Here is a 23,092-nt window from a genome sequence, read left to right as displayed (position 1 = left end):
AATGTATTATTATTCAGTAGGCCCCCTTTAGCTTTAAAAAAGCATGCACTGCAAAGGTTTGTGCAAACCCTGATAATCCAGATTATCCCAGCATGATTGGAGAATGTTCAAATCATTGCTAGCATGGTCAATGTCACAAATTTGTTTAGTGCTTTATTAGTGTTTTAAATTATTGACCTAGAAATTGTGCAGAATCTTAAATATTTCCTCATATCACTTCTCTTTGTTTTACATTTATCAATAACACTTCACAATTTGGTTCTATTCGTAAATGCATTAGATATCATAAACAATGAAAAATATTTTTTAAAGCATTTATTAATCTTGGTTAATGTTATTTGTTTATGTTAGTTCATAGTTTATATTTTTATCCCCTTTTCTCCCAATTTGCAATGCCCAATTACTGCTTCTTAGTAGGTCCTCGTGGTGGTGTGGTTACTCACCTCAATCCGGGTGGCAGAGGACAAGTCTCAGTTGCCTCTGCTTCTGAGACCGTCAATCCACGCATCTTATCACGTGGCTCGTTGTGCATGACACTGCGGAGACTCACAGCATGTGGACGCTCATGCTACCCTCCGTGGTCCACGCACAACTTACCATGCGCCCCATTGAGAGCGTTTCCCATAAAAACTCTATGGCTATATGGTTGCTAAGGTGTTCACAGTGGTTTTCAATGAAATGCTAAGTGGTTGCTGGGGTGTTTCCAGTGGTTTCTAGGTGGTCACTTACTGGCCCAAGTCAACCCCAAGTTTCTACGATATTCTGGTACCTAAATATTGCTCGGGTCCCTCCTTTAATGCAAGTCTACGAGATTTTTTTTCCACCAGTCTTAGAAGGTTTACGGCTTTGTTCAAATCCCTAGCCCTAACAAAACAAAACAAAAAAAACATAAACACAAAACAAAACGGGAAATAACATTTTATCACAGTTCAACATCATTACCTTATAGCACCCACTGCCCTAGTCTGGATAGGTCATGCGTTTGGTGCACTGTTCCATTACAAACGCTGACTTCTGGTACAGACACGCTGACCCCGGGCCGTACTGTTCTGCCCCATAGTTCCTCCATATGGCTAAAAAAAATTACAAGTAGAGTTCACAACCAAAAAAAACAAAGAGGGTAAAAGCAAGTGACACTTCCCATTCTGATTCAAAACCCAGGAAGTTGGGTGGGGATGTTGGGAGTGGCTCATCACCTGGCTGGTTTTCCTGTACCCTGCAGTAAGACCCACGCTGGTACTCGCCACCCACGTGCCAGCTGAACTCCTGACTGAAGGGACAGTAGTCTGCGATCTCCACGGCCCCTCCATACGCTGATAAATCGTCCTCAGGGACACCAGGGATACGGTCAAAGTACTACAGGATGGAGAGGGTTAATCATATTGAAACTGATTTATTCAAACTTAATTAACAATCAGACAATATTTAACATTTTATACTGCAGTCAAATCTACCACCACTACTCTGTTTATCTTGTTTGCTCTACTTTCTTTGTACTGAGTTGTTTTTATTGATTTCTACGAATAGAGCACATTATGTCCACAGCATTTCCCAAAGTTTAACTTGAAAACCTGGCGTAACATTTTTGTGATTTGTGCTTTAACCTGGTACTCCTGAGGTAGTGCCTGAGGAAATTTCTGCAGGTTACACACGGCCACTGCCAGCTGGTCCTGCCTGCAAGTGAGCTGCAGAGGTGCGCTTCTCACAGAACCACAGTACGGGCTCAGTGTCAGCCTCCTGTTTCAAAAACAAGTTACTCGAAAGAACCTCATCAGATCAAACCTATAAAGTCTTTTCCATAGCCAATTCTCTAGATAATATAAAACACTACAGTGGAGGCCAACTGGATTCGAGATGTGAAAATAAAGAACTGTTGTAGATGTACAACATTCATAATCTGATGAAGTCCAATCTGATAAATAAACTAGACTTTTACATTTAACCTGTAAAAAACTCTAGAGTGTCTGGGTGGTTGCCAGGGTGTTGCTATGTGGTTGCTAAGGTGTTCAGAGTGGTTTTCAGTGAAATGCTAAGCAGCAGCTAGGGTGTTCTCAGTTGTTTCTAGGTGGTTACTTACTGGCCCAAGTCAACCCCAAATCTCTATTAAAAGGGTCACGGCTTTGTTCAAATGCCTAACCCGAAGTATGAGCAATCGTAATAATGATACTTGCAAAGCAAAACAAAACAAAACAAAAAACAAAAGTCAATTTACAAAAACTGGATGACAGATTTATACACGAATGCACACAGTTTTATAATCAAATCAAATCCAATCAAATCACTTTATTGTCACACAGCCATATACACAAGTGCAATGGTGTGTGAAATTCTTGGGTGCAGTTCCGATCAACATAGCAGTTGTGACAGTGATGAGACATATACCAATTTACAATAACATCAAATTAACACAGCACAATTTAAACATCTGATATACACATAATTACACTCAACAATATACAAATAATAACATACACTGTACAGTATACAATACGCACTATATAGATACACATTATTCAATAAAAATAAAAAATAAATATATAAAAAAAGTATATATAGTATATATAGAATGTACAGTATTGTACTGTATTGACATTCAGGCTGTCGGTTGATAGTCAGTTGTTAAGAGAGAATATAATATAATAATAATATAATTTATGACAGTCCGGTGTGAGATATAAGAGTAAGCGTAATAAAGTGCAGTGCTGATGTATTTTGATTGTGGGAGATCAAGAGTTCAGAAGTCTGATTGCTTGGGGGAAGAAGCTATCATGGAGTCGGCTGGTGCGGGTCCTGATGCTGCGATACCACCTGCCTGATGGTAGCAGTGAGAACAGCCCATGGCTCGGGTGGCTGGAGTCTCTGATGATCCTCCGAGCTTTTTTCACACACCGCCTTGTATATATTTCCTGGAGGGAGGGAAGCTCACCTCCGATGATGTGTCTGGCAGTTCGCACCACCCTTTGCAGTGCTTTGCGGTTGTGGGCGGTGCTATTGCCGTACCAGGCAGAGATGCAGCCAGTCAGGATGCTCTCTACAGTGCAGGTGTAGAACCGTGTGAGGATGTGGCGGTTCATTCCAAACTTCCTCAGCCGTCTCAGGAAGAAGAGGCGCTGATGAGCCTTCTTCACAACGACTTCAGTGTGGATGGACCATGTGAGTTCCTCAGTGATGTGGACACCCAGGAACTTGAAGCTGCTGACTCTCTCCACTGGTGCTCCATTGATGGTGATGGGACTGTGTTCTCTGTCTTTTCTTCTGAAGTCCACCACAAGCTCCTTTGTCTTACTGACATTGAAGGAGAGGTTGTGCTCCTGACACCAGTGTGTCAGAGTGTGCACCTCCTCTCTGTAGGCTGTTTCATCATTGTCAGTGATCAGACCTACCACCGTCGTGTCATCAGCAAACTTAATGATGGCATTGGAGCTATGTGTTGCCACACAGTCATGTGTGTACAAGGAATACAGTAGTGGGCTGAGAACACAGCCCTGCCGGGCTCCAGTGTTGAGGGTCAGTGATGAGGAGATGTTGCTGCCTATTCTAACCACCTACATCTCATGTAGCTTGCGCATGCCGATGTTGGTCTATCCAGAATTTACAGCTTTTCATCATGAAGTCACAGCCCAAACCTCTTCCCCACTCCAGATTCTCTGCCATACTGTAATTGGATCTGTACCATCTAAACACAGACAACAACAGAGAGATGTCATCGATAAGACAGACTTACAATTCTAGCCAATCTTAAATTACTAAATGAGTGCTTTTGTGACTAACATACTATATTAATAATTTAGATATGACAGCTCATGCATCAGTGAATAATTCATATATTTATTAGTGAATAAACTGCTCTACCAGGAACAGCAGTAGTTCTCTTACCCCGTATCCTCCATTATAGCCAAAGTAATTCTGGAAAATACTCTGTTCTGTGTATGAGATCCTGTCATCGCCTCATTCTGATTAAAAACATACATATTAAAATAAAATAAAAACAATTACATTAAAAATAATAAAAACAATGGTACCGACTCTAAAACAGTTAAAAGTGACATTAAAAGGTCCAAGTTAAAATACTTTCTCCAACCCCAGCTTAATGTTGATTTAAACACTGTGGCGTTTGGTGACACTAGTAGCACAGAAATTACATACTTCATCCTTTTGTGCCAGTGAATGTCACACCTAAGTATGTTGCTTCAGTACCTCTAAAAGTCGTTTTTCCCAGTGGTTGAATTCTGTGCCAGCACCTCCTTGGTTCTCCAGTTCCATGCCCTCTAGAATGGGGCAACTGAAATGTCTCCTGGCTTCCTCCTGAAAAAAAACAAAAAAAACATTCAAAACAAATAAATTAGCGCCACTAATGATTAATGAGCACTGATGTAGCCAATTGTATAGTGTTCACCCCAAAATAAAAATGATGTTATATTTTCTAACCCTTAAGCTGTTTCAAACCCATATGACATACTTTCTTCTGTGGAACACAACAGGAGAAGATAGGCGGTACTGTATATTAGTGACTGACAGCCTCAGTAACCAATTACTTTATAGAAAAAAGATGAATGATGACTGAGGAAATCATTTCCTTTTTTGTTCCAAGCAGGAAAGTCATACGGGTTTGTAACGACATCAGGGTGAGTAAATGATGACAGAATTTTCATTTTTGGGTGAACTACCCATTTCAGAAAATAAACCCTCACTCACCACTACACGTGGAGTGACCAGAAGACAGACGTTGTGTCGCACCATGCGGCCACCAAGGATGTCCCACAGCCAAGTTGCTCTTTTAATGACTTTATCACTCCACTGATATAACCCTAAACTGAGAGAGAAAGAAAGTGTAAAAGAAAGAGTGCTAGATAAATCTTTTGAATCGAAAACCATGTTTACACTCAAAATTGTCCTGTTCATACAACAGTTTACAGAAGCCATTCGAAAGTCAAGCCCCTTTTCTATTCTTGCGATAGCCTTGAATAACATCTGTAACCATAGTGACAGTGGCTGAAGTACAGTAAATATTAAAAATGACAATTTCCTTAACACTGGAAAGTCTTATCACAACTGTCAACGTTATTCAATAAACAAGTCCAATCGAGGCATGAGTTAATTTGTCAAATCTGCTGTGTAAACATGGCCAAATATTTAATCAATAAAGGTCCATTAAAACAAAAGATCCATTATATATAACACATTTATGAACGGTATTATGGATGGGCATTTTGTGTAATTTTGTCATCTTGTACTCAAAAAACAAGTAATTGATTACTTGAAATTAAGAATTTAAGTTTAACCTTTAACTTTACAACCTGTTTTTCTAATTAAAAAAAGAGCACTATGCATAAACAACATCTATATTCAAAAATGACAAAACAAACAAACATTTGCACTCGCACATAGAACCATACATTCTAAGTCTTCTGAAGCGATACAATCACTTTAAAAAATTTACATTTTATTTTTGGGAGAACTATTCCTTTAACAATGTTATGCATCCAACGCCAACCTATGCACTGAGTTGTAACGGCAAAATTTAGGTGAGAAAAACAGGTTCATTGTTGCCCACGGCAGGCAAAGGCACAAAGGAAAATCAAATTGCAATATTTGAGTAGTGTTTTTACTAGTGGAACGAGTACTCATTTAATCAATTACTCATGCACATACAGTGTATGCACATTTTATAATATTTCAAACATAATGATATACAAACACACCTTCCCTTCACCTTTCATTGTAAGGTGTCAATGAAAGGTGAAGGTTTGCCATCATCATCATGGTAAAAGGCAAAGAGCCCTGCAGAAAAACCCTGAGATACAGAACAAAAAAAAAATGATTATTATTACACAGCTTCAAGTTGTCACACCAGTCATCAGACAAATTATGTGTTGGGTTTCATGTCATTACCAGGGCATGTATGATCTCGCGTTTGACTGTGGACAGCATCCCTTCAAACTCCTGAGCTTGAGTGGAGATCATATTGGGACACAGATTGGCATATCCAGCAATAGGTCTAAATGAAGAAATTCTCCCATTAGTATTGGCAACACACTGTATCAACTATTTCAAAAGTGTAAAGGAAGCCGACTCAATCTTAACATCCATCTATGTTGCCATTTCATCCGCTATTGTTGTTACCTGTCTAGTTCAGACTCCAGCTGGCAGTATGCTGCATAGGCTACAATGTTCTCTTGTCCACAACGCTCTGTGGTCATGGCACTCACATACAGCACAAAATCTGCCCTCTCCACCCCCTCACCGTCAGGTGGGCTGGCGGGGCCACAGGACTTCCCAGACTCACTACATACCCTACATTGCTAAAGAAGAAGAACTACTACTATTTTTACATTTTCTGAAGAAATTGGTAGTAGTGCTTGCCAATGCAAAACTCGCTTACTAGGGTGTTCTGAGAGATTATCAGGGCATTATGTGGTTGCTAAAAACAAACGGCAAAATATAACATTAAAGGAATAATTTATCCTAAAATGAAAATTCTCTCATCATTTCCCCTGATGCCATCGCAGATGTGTGACTTTCTTTCTTCAGCTGAACACAAACAAAGATTTTTAGAAAAAATATCTCAGCTCTGTTGGTCCATTCAGTGCACATGAATGCTGACCAGAACTTTGAAGCTCCAAAAAGCACATAAAGGCAGCACAGATGTAATCCATGTTAAATCAATTTCTTCAGAAGCAATTTGATAGTTGTGGGTAAGAAACAGATAAATATTTAAGCCTTTTTTACTATAAATCTCCATTTTCACTTTTACATTCTTTGTGCATATCTCCACCTACTGGGCAGGAAGGAGAATTTATATTAATAAAGGACATAAATATTGATCTTTTTCTCACCCACACCTATCATATCACTTCAGAAGACATGGATTTTACCACTGGAGTCGTATGAATTACTATTATTCACTTGCACTGAATGGACCTACAGAGCCAAGATATTCTTCTAAAAATCTTTGCTTGTGTTCAGCAGAAGAGAGAAGGTCATTCACATCTGCGATGGCATGAGGGTGCGTAAATGAAGAGAATTTAAATTTTTGGGTGAATATCCCTTTAAGCCACCAAAGCTAAAATAAGACGAACAAAATCACAACGCATCTTGGCGCTTTTGTGACAGCAGGTGCACCATATTCACCATAGATTGGCTCATCTCTTACATGATGCTGCGACTGACAACTATCTGTGCAGTTAGGGAAAAACAGCTAAATAATCCTGCTGTCAAAGGGACAAAATATGTATATATAAATAATGTCACAATGGGCCTCACCTGCAAATGTTGTTCAGGAACAATAACTGGGCCACACTTGGTGATGTCTGCACATGGTCCCTGACAGTAGCGATGGGGGTCATCTCTTTTTCTAAGGTACTGATTTGTTGAACATTGTCTACTCATTAAAAAAAAAAAAAAAAAATATATATATATATATATATATATACACACACACACACACACGCAGGACATAAAAGAACAGGCACTAATAAGATTAAGGACCCAACAAGCTTCCAGAAGTGCAGAGATGACTGCAAATTTAAGAGGATTTGCTGTCAGACAATATAAGCTCAGAAGAGAATTACCTGTTCAGTAATATTGGACCAGATTGCCTACGAACCCTGAAGGCCTTCTGAAGATAATCAATAGCTTGGGGGAGGAGCTTGTCCTAGACAAAGAAGATCAATCATGCATTCAATCTAATTTAGATGGAGCTGAAAGGCCATTCAAGATTTAACAAATTATGTTCATTACTGTATTTGGAATCAACTTTGCATATTGATACAATCTAAAAATCTGACTGCACAAGTCAAAACATACCTTCACAAGACTGCTTTTGTCTTCACTTAACCTATTAAAGATATTGTTAAGTCAATGTATAATCATGAAAATGTGGCATAACAGCTAAGCACCACATATAAACAAATAACTAACCCATCCCAAGCCGGAGTCGTACTCGATCTGGATCTTTAACTGTTTGTCAGTGCTTCTTTTGGTCAACCTGCAGGGCTTCAGGAACACTTTATGTATCACCTGGAAGTTCAGTCAGTACAGATTATTGTACTGGTACTGGTAAAACAAACAGATTATATTGATCAATGAAAGGTTGTGTGGAAAGACTTAAAATGAAACCTTCCTGCCCTGCTGAAAAAAACTAAAGTTTATAGAGATCAGCTGGTTAGGTTGGTCAGCTTTGATGGTTTCAGAGAGGTTCGGGACACTTTTTTGCTGGTCAGGGTGGTAAACCAGCTGACCGACCAGCTAAACATCAGCGTGGCCAGGCTGAGAGACCACGAAAACCACAAAGGCTGGTTTGTTCTGTTTTTTTGTTGTTGTTGTTGTTTGTTTGTTTGTTTGTTTTAGCAGGGTGAATGTCTTCTAAAAATCAAGCAATTTATATTAATGTTTTTTAGCATTTAACCACACAAACTCTGAAGAAAATTTCGGATTCTGGCGTGTTTACATTTTAGAGTTTAAAGACATTAGCTGTTTGAGCAACGGGTGAACAGGTACTGTCTCTTTAAATAGATGTAAACTCAGTAGAAAGACAAACAGATAAAAGACAGATATGAGGGACTGACCCCTATATGCTCTGGCACTTTATGGTTACAGGCGTGCGAGTGTGCGTCGGTGCTGATGATGACAAAGATCAAGATGATGATGATGATGGTGGTGATGATGATGATAGTGTTAAAGAGTAAAGCAGCTCTAACTGATCCGGCCTGCTGCCATCCTGAAGCCATTATTCACCCCGTGACTTTAACATGCATATCTCTGTCCTGTCATGCTGCACAAATCCTCTCGACACCATAGAAAATGTAAATATTTAACGTGGGGGAGTCAAATCAGATTTTCATTAAAACGGCTTTACCCATAAACCCAGGGCAGCATGAACACAGAAACAATGCGTCAACGTGTCAAAATAAAAGTCCACGTCCCTTAAAAACACAGTATGAAGTAAATATTATACGACGATATTATTATTACTGTTATTATTATTATTATTATTATTATTATTTTTTCTTTTGTTTATTCGTACTTTTGGCATACTTAACGTGTAAAAACTCTTTTAAATTTTGCACACACATCAGAGTTATCGGCCATTAGGGCTGGGCAAAGTTGCAGGGGTGCAACTTACATCCCCCCTTGAAAGTTGCTTGAATGTTGCAGGGGTGCAACTTACATGCCCCCTTGAAAATGGGCATGTAAGGGGGGCTCTGTAGCACTCCCATTTTCTCCTAGAGTCGCCAAAATTGGTACATATATAGTTCTCATCAAGCCAAACAACTTTTATACTCACAGTCATTAGCTCCGTCCAGTAGGAAGTCGGATATTTTGGATTTTCTGAAAATCGCAGGCTCTGAACTTTTAAATACTCCTCCTAGTTGGGGCCATTTCTAGGCAGAGGCAAACTAGGCGGTCGCCTAAGGCGCCACCTGATGGCCACGCACCCCAAACACCTTCATTCCCTGATATGATAATATCTATTATCAATCTATTTCTGCCTAAAGTACAGTTAGTGTTATTATAGTAAATTCAAGGGTGGTAATGTAGAATTCTGTGCCAAATTCAAATGGTTTCCACTTCTTGCGCCTTGCTTCTCACTGATTCTTGCAAAGCTACATGTTTAAGAGCTCAGACTTTAAGAGCTTTGCAGTCGTACTGCTCTGTCCATTGAGCCATATCCATCTACAAAGCCATACAGGTTCATTAGCTGAGGTTGTGCCTCCGCCAGTATATTTGACGCTGCTAAACCAGATACTTCAGATGTGTCGCTAGACTTCAAAATTAGATGAACAGCGATACAAATGCGTACCAACCCGTTTAATTGAGAACCAACTGATATACTCCAAGTCTAGATAAACTTTTTAATGCAATGAGGAAATTGATGATAGATTTGATTATTATAACTGATAAACGCCCCCCAATTGTAACCTAACACCCCCCTCTCTACTAATTTGCTCTCAAGGCCCCTGGTGTCTTTTGAATGCCCCCGTTGAGAACCCCTGTCCTAGGAGATTCATGTGACTGCAACCAAATTTATGCAACATCATGCTAAGACATTGTAGATGTTAAATTGCGAATAGATTTTTTATATTTTGAATGGTGAAGAAATACATTTATGGTGATAAATGGGAAACAGGAAGTGCTTTATATCTTCTGTGTGCATTGTGTGATTTTGATGAAAATTCAGCTGTATGTTTGGTAATGGGGGCTGATCACACTGATGTGGCTATTACGGGTCACGGTCATAGCGCCACCAACTGGCAGCAGGAAGTATGGCACTTTTAACAGACTTTGAAATAGCCCTCTTTTGTTTACATTACTTGCTTCAAAATTGTTTATAATAATGTCAAGAAACTGCTGATGTAAAATTGTAAAGGAATATTTGATATCTTAAATACTGTTGCCATGGCAATGCATTAATTGTTATAATTCCTTTCTTCCTATATCTGGGTGTTTTTGAGGCAATTGGCATGCTTACAATTTCATGACATTTTGCACACACATCAGAGTTGTTGGCCATTAGGGCTGGGCAAAAGTTCACACATGGGCGTTGGTGGGGGGGCCTCTTTAGCACCCCCTTTAAAATGGGCATGTAACGGGGTCTCTGTAGCACCCCCATTTTCACCTACAGTCACCAAAATTGGTACATATATAGTTCATCAAGCCAGAAAACTTTTATAATTATAGTTATTAGCTCTGCCCAACACTAAGTCTGCCATTTTGGATTTTTTTTAATATTGCAGTCTCTGAACTTTTAAATACTCCTCCTAGGGGATTCATGAGACTGTCACCACATTTAGACAACATTATGCCAAGACATTGAAGATGCTAAATTTTGAACAGATTTTTGATATATCGAACGTTGTTGCCATAGCAAGGCATTAAATTAATGGCGAAAAATGGAAAATAGGAAGTGTCTCGTTTCTTCTGTGTGCAATGTGTGATCTAGATCAAAATCGAGATTTATGTTTAGTCTTGGGGGCTCATCACATGGATGTGAATATTTTGGGTCACGGTCATAGCGCCACCACCTGGCAGCATGAAGTGTGGCTCTTACAACAGGCTTAAAAATAGTCTTATATTTACCCAAATTGCTTCAAAATTGCTTAGAATATCAAATGCTAAATGCATGTGTCCATCTTGCATTGTTTTCCAAAAGCCATCAGGTGGAAATGGACCCATGGTGCTTGGGCCCATCATTGCTGCTTGCGGCTATATTTTCTATATTATATTTGTATTATTAACAATATTATTTTAATATTGCTTTTATTTGTATTATTTTAACATTATTAAAATGTAATTATTATTATTATTATTGTTGTTTTATTATATTATTTTAAACATTATAATTAATTTATTATATTTATTATAGTATAGTATTCTACATACTACAAATAACCTTCTACATAATGCAATCAATGTACAGCAAACTTTATTCCATTCTACTAATAAAATTTTGCAATATGCAGAATGTCTACTGTTCACAATCTGTGAATTTTCTGCACGCATTAAATTTGTCCTTTCGATTTTCAGTGTGACCAGAAGCAATATCAACCCCTTCAAAAAACATTAAAACTTTAATATTATAAAGTCAAAAGACAGTATTTTTGCAGTATGCATTTCATTATTGCATACTGTGCAAAGTGTACACATTTTCTGCATGTTCAGAATAATCAGATACTCTAAAGTATGTGCTTGACTTGACCTTATATTTTCAGTGTGACAAATGCACCAGAAGCAATATTTTAAACTTTTTATTTTAATTCATTATTTGATGGGACAGCCAAAACTTCAGTCATTTGTTCACAAAATTGGACAGAAAATGCAATATAACCAAATTAATGTCTAAGATGATCACTGGACACCACTCCAGTCATGTGACAACTAGATTAAACGAGTACTCATTCAGCACCAACCAATCGACTTTTGAAAATGCTACTGGAATATCGCAAATTGATTTTCCTATGCGCATTTTCCTGCTGTAGGCAACACTGAATTATACTGTACTTTCCCTCTGAACCGCTTAACAAATCTCGCAGTTACTATGTATTGAGAATTTAAATGAAATGTAATGAGAACTGAATTAATGCATATTGTTCATTTCATTTTGTCCAAAAAACAAAATTTGTTTAAGCTATCTTATTTTGAAACCGCTGGTAACGTTTGTGAACAAAACAAAATGATATAAATATAATTTTACATATATGTCATACCTGATAGTTTAACTTTCAATTTAATTTATGAATAATCGATAACTTGTTTTTTTGTGGGTTAGAGTACCTGACTACAAAATTTGACCCATCACTAGTGACAACCATGTAGCATGCTACTGTTTGAAATGTTTATTTCTGCATTCTGTTTCACATAATATATTAAAAAAAGTAGGCAGTATATACGGTGCAGTATCCTAGTATTTATTTCTGAACAGAGCCTGCATTTGTAGTGCATTCTAGATGTAATGCATTCTGCATTTTACAATGTCAAAGAAAGGGGAGCTACCCTGACAATATTCATATTGTTGTCAGTAAAATCAAGAGCTTGTTTGGATTGTAGATCACCAAACTGATTTTAATCACTGTAAACCATATAGGCGAATTATAGACAACAAAAAAAAAAAAGAAAGAATTTTACTCCAAAACTGAGCCAAAACATACAAATTATTTCATAGACGAGTACACACATTTAATTACAGAGTCATCTACAGAATGCAAAGTCTTGGTCCCTTGGTTAAATGAAGAAAAAAAAAAAAATTAAATAGGCAATATTCTATAGACTTCGACAAATCAGCCCTACTTTCTAAAGAGCAGCAAACAGGTTTGTTTCAAAGAAGAATTTTCTTTGATCAGGTTATGTCAGATATGCAGTATCTGATTCACAGCTTGAGCTTCCCAGCTAGAGAGCTGCTAGGGTAAAGCCGTGAGAAGCGGCCCAGTGTCCATACAGGAAATACATTCCTATAAGAGGTGTAGCTGATGGCACAGCTTTTATTGAACACTCCAGAAATGTTCTCCTGCAAAGAGGGGGGAAAAAAAACCTCTCAACTTTCATTAGATAGATTCAGAAACTAAGACCATGGATGGATTTTGTAGATCTGGCAAAACGTAAATGTTAAAGACAAAAACATTGCTCACTTGTGGCCAGTCTCCATTGGGAAGCTGCCTGTCAATCAAAACTTGAATGCCCCGCTCGATCACTCTGATGTCAGGGTACCTAAACAAATTTTTTTTTTTTTTTTTTTTAGGAAATTAAAGATCATTGCTCAACTTAAAATAATTCAACTACAAGACTCTGGTGATGATGTTACCTGACAGCCATCAACCCCAGCAAAGCCCAGCAGGTGTTGTGGATCTGGGAGTTCTTGCTTTGAACATAGCATCTCTGCTCACATGACTCAAAGTCCTCCCCCCAGCCTCCATCCTCCATCTGCTTAGACAGCAGGAAGTCACAGGCACACTTCACCTCCATACAAACAGACCTACAGGACAGGAAAGGAATGAGGAGGTCACATAATGTGTGAAGTTTAGTCAAGTTATAATAAAACACAGCAATAGATAGGGATGAACGTTAGTCAATCAACTAGGTACATGACTTCATGGCTGAAAAGTAGATGGCTTGAGCTGTCTGTAAAGTTCCCAAAGTCTTCCCATGTGTACGTATTAGTTGAGTTTATATTTTTTAGGCATTTAGGGGAATATTTTGTTGTGTTCACAAAGGACCAAAGAGGCCAGAAGAAGAAATGTGATGACAGGCAGAGAGCAGACCATAAAGTCAGAAGCCCTGAATAATCTGATCAGGAATGTTTACTTATGGTATTTTGAAAGCAAATATAAAAACATGTGTGGGGGAAAAAAGCTATACATTTCCTCAGCCCACAGAGGCCATGTATTATTATTTCTCAGTCTTGTTTTGTGATCTCAACATAACAAAATGTATCCAACAAATCAAGTTATCTTGAGTTTTAAAGACATAAAATAACAAAAGCATGCTTCTAGATAACCTGCCAATATTAAATAACTATCATGCTGGCAACCCTAAATATTAGCAATATTATTTTAAAATACCAAATACCCTCAAAGAGGAGATAAAAAATGTGTTTAATTTAGTTCAACATTTTATTTAGCATTAAATGGTTTTCATTTTTTTAAGAAGCAGGTTTTGCTCAGCAAGAACAAATAAACAGCCAATAGCCAATGAGATACTGCAAAGCACCAACCAAGACTATTAAACTGAGCATTCAAACATTGGTTGCATTTATAGAGACCACTAAGCTGATTTAGGCAAAGTTTCAGGTAGATCGAAAACAAATAACATACCCATTCTTAAAAGTGTGGCCCATACATGCAAATGCTTCCAGACCAAACCAGACGCAATATGTGAAACAGACTCCCCAAGATCTAAGACAAAGAACAAAGGCATTGTTCAATGTCCAGAGTCAACAGTCTCTACTGGACATACAACAGACTACAGACAGAAACGTCATCATTTCCTTAATTATGATGAATTAAAAAAATTAAGGCTTACCCTTCCCATGATCCATCAGATCTTTGAACCCTCTTGCAGTAGTCCAGCCCCTCTTGAAGAGTTGACCTGTATGATTCAAGAGATCTAGTTTAAACAAACCATTTTTTTCAGCCTCTATCTGCTGAAATATTGTGTTTGAGCGTACCTAATTTCCTCTGCTCTGTGCTCAGGATATACAATATGAAAGTGTTTCAGTGCCTGCATCACAGCTGATGTGCACTCAACATATGTGTAGTCAATCATTATGTCACCTGAGAGAGAAATCGGACGTGTCAAAGACTGATGGAAAATGCACTGACGACTTAATTACAAGACATGTTAGGGGACGTTCACACAAAATGCATCCTTGCATTTAAAACAACTAGACGGTGCGCAACGGAAATTAAAAGGTGCAAAAAAAAGGTGATGTGCATGACCTCTCATATGTCCACGTGTAGATATGCTTATCCCGTCCCCAGACTGTTCCATTGTTTAATAATTGATATTGATCCACTACACTGTGCTGTGCTAAAAGGTTAACTATTTTAAACTTTTCATAATGGTCTTAAAAACACAGCACTCATGGCACAAAACGCTGAAAAACAGTGAGACATGGCTGAACAGCCAAGGACAGCCGTCTGCGGCATGTGTACATAGAGCAAGAAATTAAAAATAGCACAGATGGAATGCAAGAACATGTCCCGTGTGAACGACTCCTTACTGTTAGAATAACAGCATACTCACCAAACACTTCAGATGGGTTGAGCAGCTCCAGCAGTTTACCACCACGTTTTGTCTCATATGTGGCAAACCCTCCATCAGGATTTCTCATGCTTAGAAGCTAAAGCAGATTGACAGAGAGATTGGCAGAATACTCGGACACTCAGAAATTATATGATTAGCGTGTTTGATCTGACACAGTTTGTGAGCTGATGAGGTTTGAATTATAAAAAGGTTTTATTTTTGGGATAATTGTGTCACACAGTATCTTCAATGTGTGTGTATATAATGTAAGGTTTTTACCACATTGACAGCATCAAATAGTCTTTCTGTGGGAACTTTTTCTTGAAGGAAACTGCATTGCTCTTGCAATAACATCACAGATTTCAGCCCTTCTGCCGTACAGTCTGCAACTATCCAACCACAGTCACGTGTGCTGAAGGGAAAACCTCCCTGAATCACACACACTTGATTGTTAACATGCGTTTATATCAGATTTTTAAAATAGCAAATAATTCAGTTTGAATGTTGAAATGCAAAAGACAAATGTTAACCTTGTTCATTTGTCTGTAATATTTCTCATATTCCGAAGGATTGTCTTTGATCTACAATAAAGAGAAACTGGTTAGGCCTCACATAAAGTCAAAAATGTTTTCGTGTCACATTTAACACATCAGTACGCATCTCAAGAAACAGAACATGTCTGTCACATTTCACACCAAAATCAAAAGAAAAAATTACGAATTTTTTTAAGGACTATTTCAGTATTTAAAGCTGAAGTGTGTAATTCCTGTGACACTAGCGCCACCACATGGAATTGCGTTTTTTAAAACAGCTTTCCGAATACGCCCCCTGTCTGCCGTTGGTCAAACAAAGAGATAGTCCCACACCCAAATCACGCCATTGGTCGAGTCAGTTTCACCGTGTTTGTGTAGATGGGTTGCTCAAAACAAACATAGGATTTTCATAGCACCACAGAGACAGTGCTTGCAGTTTTCAAGAAAATTAACCTATGAATGCCTTATAGTTGTCTGCATATTATGGTTGGATAGGTGAAAGTATGTCAACACAGAAAAAGTTACATACTTCAGCTTTGTTTTGTTTTTTGCTTTATTACATTATACTCGCCTCAATCCAGGTGCGGAGGACGAATCTCAGTTGCCTCCGCGTCTGAGACCATCAATCCGCAAATCTTATCACATGGCTTGTTGAGCGCGTTACCGCGGAGACCTAGCGCATGTGGAGGCTTCACGCTATTCTCCACGGCATCCACACCAACTCGCCACACGCCCCGCTGAGAGCGAGTACCACATTATGGTGACCACGAGGAGGTTAACCCAACGTGACTCTACCCACCCTAGCAACCGGGCCAATTGGTTGCATAGGAAGCCTGACTGGAGTCACTCAGCACGCCCTGGATTCGAACTTGTGACTCCAGGTGTGGTAGTCAGTGTCTTTACTTGCTGAACTACCCAGGCCCACATGCTTAACTGTTATTAAAACAATGTCACAATGCAAAAAATCTTAACGGTCCAAAAAATAAGCTTCATTTTCGTCATGCAAACTTATTTTTTTTGGGGTGGAGGTGCAATGTGACATGTTCTTAGCAGGTTATGTGAGATTCCTCATTAACATACAATATATAGCATTGCTAATCACAACACAGACAAGCAAAAAAATTCAAGAAAGATAAATAAGCTTTAATAGTGAAGAATAAGTCATTTAAAATTTACATTTAATCATGCTCACCTGAGTGAGGTCCAAGAAATGATGGGCTTGTCTGAGGCACTCTGTAAACCTGGGGACATCCTGGGCACCAGCCTGTTCAGTAAAAAGCCCAATTGAACAGAATTTTTTTTTATTATTTACCAGTTTATGGTTTTTGGTAATGAAGATATGTTTAAAAAGTCCCGTGCACCTCAAGAAATGCCTGCACTGCAAAGGCAGTGTCCCATAGCTGTGATCCATTTGTTCCCTGTACAAAGAAAATATTAAAAAGAAGTTAGAAAGTAAAACATTGCTAGTCTCAATTTAGATTTCCTCACATGTAAGATAAAATTAACTTTAAGACCCAAAATGTACAATTCACCATCAGATGATGACAACTCACCTGCATTTTCATACCATCCAGACCCAGCCTAGAAAATTGGAAAAATGTTACAAAAAAAGAAGTCAAAATATTAAGCAGAGCATAGGTATATAACAAAAATCAGATCACTAACCATAAGTAATCTGGAATCCTGGACACATGCTCCTGGAAGGCAGGTGATATGGGTCCATCCACATACCAGCGTACCAACATATTGATTGTTTTCGAGATCTAAGAAAACACGTCAAAGTGTTGACTTATCTGTGTAACACTGAACTCTTGTGTTTTAGAGCACAGCATAACTAGAAAAAATAAAATTCACTATATGTATTAGATGTATTCAATATATACATTACAGCCGAACTCTACATGAAGATTAAGATGTATCTTAAAATACATCAAATAAAAGTTCTTCACTGTTCTCTCACCGGGCCGATGCTGATACACTTAGTGAAGCGATCGTCTGCTTTGATGTGATCGTAGAGCTCTTTCACTGCTTTTTCTCTCAGTGTAGTGCTGTGATGAGCTTCATACACATTCAGGATCACTGTAATATCATGTTTTAGAGTATTAAGTGATTTAACTGAACACTAAAGAAAAGAAATCTGAACTTTTTCACATTCAGAGATGTTACACTTCACTTACAATAAGCGATAGTAAGCAAGGTGCTGTGTGGTGTGTACAAGTCACAGGTTGCAACATTATTCCTCTGAGCTGGCCAGTTAATAGTGGAGTAATCCTGGACATAAAGCTCCTGTTTAAAACACAAAAAAACAACAACCATGAATAGAGTCTAAACAATCAACAGCTATGTTTGGAATGGAATACTATTGCTACATACTGAATACTAGCTAGTATACAGTATAATGTTTACTGCATACTATTTTTATAAAATTATTATCATTATATTATCATTATGCAATGATACATTTTGCTCCAAAAAGGACATAAAAGCAGCATAAAAGTAATCCATAAGACTCGAGTTGTTAAATCCATGAATTCTGAAGCAATAAGTTAGGTGTGGGTGAGAAACAGATCAAAATGTAAGTCCTTTTTTACTACAAATTCTCCTCCCTGTCCTGTAGGTGGCGATATGCCCGAAGAATGCGAATCGCCAAAAACAAAAGAAGAAGAATGTGAAAGTGAAAGTTTAAGCGGAGATTTATAGTAAAAAAAAAAAAGGTCTTAAATATTGATCTGTTTGTCACCCACACCGATCATATCGTGCCTGAAGACATGGATTTAACCACTGGGGTTGTATGAATTACTTTTATGCTCCCTTTATGTGCTTTTTGGACCTTCAAAGTTCTGGCCACCATTTAATTGCATTGAATGGACCAGCAGAGCTGAGATATTCTGCTAAAAATCTTTGTTTGTGTTCTGCTGAAGAACGAAAGTTATACACATCTGGAATGGTATAAGGGAGAGTCAATGATGAGAGCATTTTCATTTTTGGGTGAACTATTGCTTTAAGAGTAGTATGGTTGTATGTTACTCCAAATAAACATGCATGGCCTCTAGTGGGGAAATTGTGAAACTGCACCTGTCTTAAGCTGAGCACCAGAGGATCTTCATCAGCAGACAGCCTGACAGCATAGCAGTAGCTCATGGGAAGGTAGACTTGCCGACAATGGCACCACAAGGTAGAGGGATGTGCTGGCACCCAGGTAGGGAATAGCCTGATAAAATAAACGCAACAAAGGCAACTAAGTACATGGACAAAGCAAAACTCACTAAATGTGTGAACTAATGAATTTCCTGTGTACCACATCTCTGGAAAGAGTGTATTCATTCCTTCCCAGCTGTACACGTTGAGGATGGCTAACCAGAATTTACCCCAAGAAGGTATGCCAACAGCACCCCCTGTAAATGAGCAGGAAAATGTTGAAGCAAAAGAGCATTTACGTCTTATTCAGTTGGCTGCATTACAGACAAACATATATCTCAGTGCTTGTATATCAGCAATCCCAGACCTTTGCTGTGTAAATTATTTCTTGCCCGAACCATATCTGGGTCATCCGGCCCAACTCCCAGAATTCTCAATGTGGTATAACTCAAAGCCGTTCCAAAAACAGTAGACTTATCCTCAATGTGCCTGGAAAATGAATGTAGAAATAATACCCCCTGAAGTTGTACCTCATACACTTGACAAACAATGATTAATATTAGTCTATTATGACATGAGTGACTCTCATGAAAACATGCCCAGGTCAAATATCACCCCAAAATCAAAAGAAAAAAGAATGAAAAATTTTGCATGAAGCAAAAATCTTAATGGTGGGACAAACAGGCTGCCTATGAAGCACATTTAACCCCCAAATGCTCATAACAGTAATTCAATTAGGCATTTAATTTTAGAATTTTATTTTGATGTTGTTGTTTGCAATTCCCATTGTTCTTAACAGTGACTCTCATTAGACTTTCATTACTGTAAAACAGTATTTTTTAATGAACTACAAAAAATACTGTCTGTAATACAATTATTTTTATTGTATTACATTGTAATTTCATTGAATTTTTTTAATCAGTAAACATTCAAAAAAAACTACCATGATGTAGATATACTATACAATATACTGTATATCATAATTCTTTTGCATTACAGAAATGAGAATGACATTTTTCTTGCATCACAGTAAACAAGACCTAGGGAGGGGGGTATGCTTGATTGTAATGAAAACAATGTCACAACACAAACAATTTTAATTGTCCTAAACTGCTTCATTTTCTTCATTTTCATCTAAATTTAATTTATAATTCCTTTCTTTTCAATTTGGGGTGACATATGATCTGGACATGTTCTTAACAGGTTTTGTGAGATTCACTCACATTTAATAAAAGTTATATTGTTGTTAATAATACTCACAGTCCCCAGCCTCCATCAGACAGCTGCACAGATCGCAGGTATCGAACCATCTCCTGCTTCCATGCTTCTGGGAGTGAGATCTTAGCAACATGGCAGGTTATGAGCAGACCTGAAAACCATCAGACACATGTTATGCATTAGAACAATTGCTAAATCTTGTCTACTGCAAACTGATAAGCACAAAAAGGTGTCCCACACTTTTTGTACAAAGGAGTTAGTTAACATGTCAATGTCACAAGTTGCTTATTTGATTAGTGACCTGGAAATAGTGCATCTTGAATATATAAATATTACACAATATTTACTTTTTTATTTTCTTTATTTATTTTCAGGTATGAATTAGATTTTGAATCCCAAATATTTGATGTGAAAATGTTTCATATTTTGAAAGGCACAATATATTGGGATTATATTAGTCATCTGCCAGTTCTTTAGATATCAGTCATTGAAATCTCCATATCGCTTGACCACTAAATATGATGATATTATTTACAGTATTGTATTACTAACTTACTGTATATTAATTTATATGACCTATCTCATCTAATAAATGAATGCATAAAGACATTCCAAATGGCTTAATGGAATAGGAAATTCAAAAATAAAAATTCTCTCATTATTTACTTACCATTATGCCATCCCAGATGTGTGACTTTTAGAAGAATATCTCAGCTTTTTTGGTCCATACCATACAAGCGAATGGGTGCCAAAATTTTGAAGCTCCAAAAATCACATAAGTCAGCATAAAAGTAATCCATAAGACTCCAGTCGGTTAAATCAATGTCTTCAGAAACTATATGATAGGCGTGGGTGAGAAACAGATCAATATTTAAGTAATTTTTTCGTATAAATGCTCCTCCCTGCTCAGTCAATCTCCACTTTAACTTTCACGTTCACATTCTTCTTCTTGTGTTTTTTGTGATTCACATTCTTCATGCATATCGTTCCCTACTGGGCAAAGAGAAGAATTTCTAGGAAAAAAGAACTTCAATATTGATCTTTATCTCACCCACACCTATCATATCACTTCTGAAAACTAAAACACTGGAGTTGTATGGATTACTTTTATGCTACCTTTCTGTGCTTTTTGGAGCATCAAAATTTTGGCACCCATTCACTTGTATTGTATGGACCTACAGAGCTGAGATATTCTTCAAAAAAATCTTAATTTGTGTTCTGCAGAAGAAAGAAAGACATACACATCTGGGATGGCGTGAGGGTGAGTAAATGATGAGAGAATTTTCATTTCTGGGTGAACTCTCTCTATAATACATGAATCACTCATTACCTGGAAGTAAGAAAAGGGGTCCTCCATAATCTCCAGCCCAATGTCCATCTTCTGCTTGGAGTCGACTGTAGAAATCCATTCCCTTCAGTGCAGCCTCTACTGCAGAAAGGGCAGCAGGAGATGCCGAGATAAACTCACTCTAAGGTCAAAGAGAAAATCATTATAGCATCTGCATCAAAAAATCTACAAATGCCTCTGTTTTAGATGTTTTCTCTATAATTTACATTGTATTGTAACTTGCTTTGGTAAGAAAGTGTCTGCGTATAATATAAATGTAAAAATTTTATGCATGCCATGTGTTGCAATGTACACATGCCCATTCAAAAGACCAGCATTGTTGGTCACCAACATTCTGTATATTGCATTTTGGATGCTGGTATGCAAGCCTTTCTTGGACAAACAGTTTTATTAGAAAGACCATGCTGGTTAAAAAGCATTTTGCTGGTGAACAACATGGCAATGGTCCAAACCAGCATAAAACAACTTAGACCAGCATGGATGTATGTCATGCACCGTGTCCAGTCCCAGTGAGTGAGATTCCAGCATGCTTTGCTGTCTGTCCATGCTGTCTTCGTCCTCGATGTACCTCCAGGTCTGTCTGCCCTCCACATTATTTAACCTCCAGCGCATGAGATCTGTCACAGGCTCAGTCTTATAAGGTCCTCCCCTTCTCCTCAAACACCTGAATAAAACATTTAGATGTTACACTTTGAAGGCATTTTTAAAATATAGTAACACTTTACCTTTCAAGTCATTAACAAACGTATATAATGCAGATCAGTTGTTCACATATCACACCAGTTCAAACTGCACTAAAATGTGAATTTATATTTATGAAAATATATGAATAAAACTGCCATTTAAATGTACATTAACAAATGATATCCTAATGTATACAACATTTAAGTAATAATGTTAGTTTTTCTTTATATATATATATATATATATATATATATATATATATATATATATAAAGTTATTACACAGTAAAGTATTAAATAGAATTTAACATTGGAGCTGTTAAGTAAATGCCATTTAAAACTTTTACAACCCATGTTGTATTATAATAACGTCTACATCTACTGGTATGCATCTTGTCTGTATAACACTGGCAATGACAGTGTGAAAATCATAATTCAAAATAATAAAATACGCTCCATTTTAACATATATTTCGGGCAAATGTATTTATTTAATGTCTGCACGAATTTATTACAAAGTAATACTTACGTTCCCTCTGTCATCTTTGAAGTTCATATGCAAAACACTCCGTAAACTGGAGAAAAGCTGTCATATTTCAACTGATGGGGACCCTGAACGCCTTATTAAATGAGCCTGGGAAATGTAGTTTTTATTCCCCCTTGGTCGCGCTCAAAACGTTAAAATAACCAAACAGTGCTTATCGCTTAAACTATATTTCCCATAACACATAGCGCTGCCTTCCGAGTGAGCTATCGCATGGAGAGATATGACCAGAGGACGGGCTGTCCAATCACAAGTTAGACATGTGCAAAATAGGCGTGGCGTTACAATTTGCACCAACCACGTTAAGAATGTCATGAATAATTAACAACCCACATGTTATTTCGTGATCTTACACGTTATTACCACAAAACACAAACATGAAATATTAAACT

General features: G+C 37.7%; 1 protein-coding gene and 1 pseudogene across 2 annotated transcripts; both read right to left on the bottom strand.

Moving 5' to 3' along the window:
- Positions 1 to 858: 858 nt before the first annotated feature.
- LOC127448030 (leishmanolysin-like peptidase) lies at positions 859 to 8,868 on the bottom strand (annotated as a pseudogene).
- A 2,872-nt stretch (positions 8,869 to 11,740) lies between these two features.
- Positions 11,741 to 23,078, bottom strand: lss (lanosterol synthase (2,3-oxidosqualene-lanosterol cyclase)). Of its 2 annotated transcripts, XM_051711090.1 has the most exons (22): positions 22,686 to 23,078; positions 21,970 to 22,138; positions 21,457 to 21,595; positions 20,169 to 20,277; positions 19,276 to 19,397; positions 19,069 to 19,165; positions 18,846 to 18,981; positions 17,948 to 18,056; positions 17,731 to 17,849; positions 17,436 to 17,533; positions 17,324 to 17,351; positions 17,132 to 17,188; positions 16,963 to 17,034; positions 15,768 to 15,818; positions 15,517 to 15,666; positions 15,238 to 15,334; positions 14,660 to 14,765; positions 14,515 to 14,580; positions 14,307 to 14,387; positions 13,298 to 13,468; positions 13,125 to 13,203; positions 11,741 to 13,003 (listed from the first exon to the last, which is right to left on the bottom strand). In XM_051711090.1, exons 1-22 carry the CDS (start codon positions 22,697 to 22,699, stop codon positions 12,866 to 12,868), a joined length of 2,208 nt encoding a protein of 735 aa, XP_051567050.1. In that variant the 5' UTR covers positions 22,700 to 23,078; the 3' UTR covers positions 11,741 to 12,865. The 2 variants fall into 2 exon arrangements, with proteins under 2 accessions (XP_051567050.1, XP_051567051.1); XM_051711091.1 differs by lacking the exon at positions 22,686 to 23,078 and having other exon boundaries at positions 22,043 to 22,114.
- Between the last annotated feature and the right edge of the window lie 14 nt (positions 23,079 to 23,092).

Source organism: Myxocyprinus asiaticus, chromosome 11 (genome assembly GCF_019703515.2).
Source record: "Myxocyprinus asiaticus isolate MX2 ecotype Aquarium Trade chromosome 11, UBuf_Myxa_2, whole genome shotgun sequence".
Taxonomy (NCBI): Eukaryota; Metazoa; Chordata; class Actinopteri; order Cypriniformes; family Catostomidae; genus Myxocyprinus; species Myxocyprinus asiaticus.
This window is presented reverse-complemented; position numbering and strand designations above follow the sequence as displayed.